At 54.0% G+C, this 2403-nt stretch overlaps 1 protein-coding gene across 1 annotated transcript in view; it reads left to right on the top strand.

Annotated features, from left to right (window-relative positions):
* Positions 1-2403, top strand: part of ETH_00025460 (protein kinase (incomplete catalytic triad), putative) — a gene marked incomplete at both ends in the record, with an annotated part of 7372 nt that overhangs the window by 2416 nt on the left and 2553 nt on the right. Inside the window, 4 exons of the mRNA XM_013373215.1 lie at positions 195-532; positions 922-1126; positions 1312-1421; positions 1948-2103. Coding sequence (XP_013228669.1) covers positions 195-532; positions 922-1126; positions 1312-1421; positions 1948-2103 — 809 coding nt within the window. The remainder of the gene's footprint in view (positions 1-194; positions 533-921; positions 1127-1311; positions 1422-1947; positions 2104-2403) is intronic.

The following is a 2403-nucleotide window of genomic DNA, read 5'->3' as shown; positions in this document are numbered from 1 at the left end:
CGGGGGCCCCCGGGGGCCCCCCGAGAGTGTTGCAGTGAAGCAGCTGCCAGTAGTTGTTGCTGCTCGTGCTGCTGAGCTGTGGCAGGAGGTGGAGCTGCTGCTGCTGCTGCAGGACCCCCACCTGGTTTGCTGCAGGCGCGCGCTGCTGCTGCCGGGCCCCCCCCAAGAGGGTACTTCTTTGTGGCTGGTTTTAGAAAGATGCAGGGGGCCCCTCTTGACCCACTTCCCAAGGGGGCCCCTCCCCCCCTCTTTCCTCCATTCCCTTTTCCCTTCAACGGGCCTCAATGGTCTTCTCCACTGCCTCTTGCGGGCAGTCCATGTGCTTCACCAGGGGCCCCCGGGGGCCCCCGCGGGGGGGCCTCCTGGCGCGGAGAGGTGCCACATGAGGATTCATCCGGGGAATGTGATGTTGAGTGAAAGTGGAAAAATAAAATTGGGAGACTGCGGGGGGAAGATTCGGTACTTGAGCATTTTGCATTTGTTGACTGCGGGGATGCAGGGGGCCTCGAATGCGAAGGCGTTGCTGCAGTGGGTAGGCCCAAACCCTAAACCCTAAACCCTAAACCCTAAGCCCTGAAGTGGGGTGCTGCAGCGCGGCAGCGGTGGTTTGTTGAGGCGAAAGCTGCTTCTGCAAATGCTGCTGCTTTTCGCTTCTAGCCAGCAGCAGGGGAGTCCCAAGATAACGGGCACGGGTCCCCAGAACTGTGCTGCTGCAGCTGCTGCAGCTGCTGCAGCTGCTGCTGCTGCTGCTGCTGCTTTTGAAACTCTTGGAACTGCATGCTGCTTTGCTGGCAGCAAGTGCCTTCACTGCTCAGCCGCTGCTTTGCATCTTTTCCTAAAGAGCATCCAAACAGCTCTGCTGCGCCCCTCACAGCCGAGCTGCTGCTGCTGCTGCTGCTGCTGCTGCTGCGGGGCGTTCAGATCCTGGGCACGCCGCAGGAAACGTGCTGGATGGCGCCGGAGTTCCTGGGGTCTTTGCTGGACTTAGACGAAGAACTCTCGCAGGCAATTTGGCGCTGCAGCAGCTCGAAAGATGAGAAGAGAAGCAAAGAAGTCTTCAGTGCACTTGCGAGCAGATACAAGTGGCCGGGGGAGTTTCTGCGGCGGGCGGACGCGTGGTCTACGGGCAAGTGGCGGAGTTTCTTTTTCTTTTTTTCCTTTAAATCAAAGTTAAATTGCTTTTTGATAATTCCTTTCAACTAATCAGCTCAAAACAAACCCAATGAGGGGTCACAAGCCTGCCTTCCCAGCTGCCGATCAGCTTCTCTTTCCTTCCCGCTGCTGCTGCTGCTGTTGCTGCTGCTGCTGCAGGCGCCACTTTGTTCTTCTTCGCCTCCGGGGGATTCCACCCCTACGGAAGCCCCAACGACCCTATGATCCTTTCGAACATTTTGGCGGACAAAAAAGTCAACTTCGACAAGGTGAGGGTTTGGAGAAGCAAAAGATCCCAGCTGCAGCAAGCAGCAGCAGCAGCAGCAGCAAAAAGAGCAGCCGACAGACAAGAAAGCAGCAGCAACTTTCCCTCTTTGGCTGCTGAATAGTGGACTATTTTAAAACTCAAATGGAAAACAAGATGCTGCTGCAAAACTGAGAGAATTGGTTCAATAAAAAGAAAGAAAAGAGAAAAATGGAAAAACCTGCAAAGTGCTGCTGCTGAATACTTGCAATTATGTTGGCTTTGTTCACATTTTGTATATTTAAATGCATTTATTATACATAAGTGCATTTAAAAGATAAAATGAACTGTGCTGCAGCAAAAAGTTGAAAAGTGTTGAAAGGCTTGAGTAGTTTGCACTTGAAGCATTTTTGCAAAAGTGGAAACTTGGTGGATTTTGGGTCATTTTTGCTGCTTTTTTCGCGTTTGTTTCTCAAATTAAAAGAAAAATTCAATTAGAGTTAAAAGGGAATTAAATTTGATTCAAAAAAATGGTATTTTGGCCTTCTCAGCTCGCGGATTGCCCGTGGCTTTCCGACCTCCTAGGCGGGCTGCTGCAGCACAAACCTGAACAGCGACTCACTATTGCCCAGGCTCTTCACCATCCGCTTTTCTGGGACTCCGAGGACATTGAAAAGTACCTCCAAGACTTCAAAGCCTTCCTCGAGGTCTGCTGCTGCTGCTGCTGCTGCTGCTGCTGCTGCTGCTGCTGCTGCTGCTGCTGCTGCTGCTGCTGCTGCTGCTGCAACTTTTGCTGATGCTGGTGCTGCTGGTGCTGCTGCTGGTGCTGGCGCTACTGGCGCTGCTGGTGCTGCTGGTGCTGGTGCTGGCGCTGCTGCTGCTGCTGCTGCTGCTGCTGCTGCTGCTGCTGCTGCTGCTGCAAATTTTGCAGATGCTGGTGCTGCTGCGGCTGCTGCTGCTGGTGGCGCTGCTGCGGCTGCTGCTGCTGCTGGTGCTGTTGATGCTGG

The sequence above is a fragment of the Eimeria tenella genome, genomic scaffold (genome assembly GCF_000499545.2).
Source record: "Eimeria tenella Houghton genomic scaffold, Eth_scaff125, whole genome shotgun sequence".
In the NCBI taxonomy this organism is placed as follows: Eukaryota; Apicomplexa; class Conoidasida; order Eucoccidiorida; family Eimeriidae; genus Eimeria; species Eimeria tenella.
This window is presented reverse-complemented; position numbering and strand designations above follow the sequence as displayed.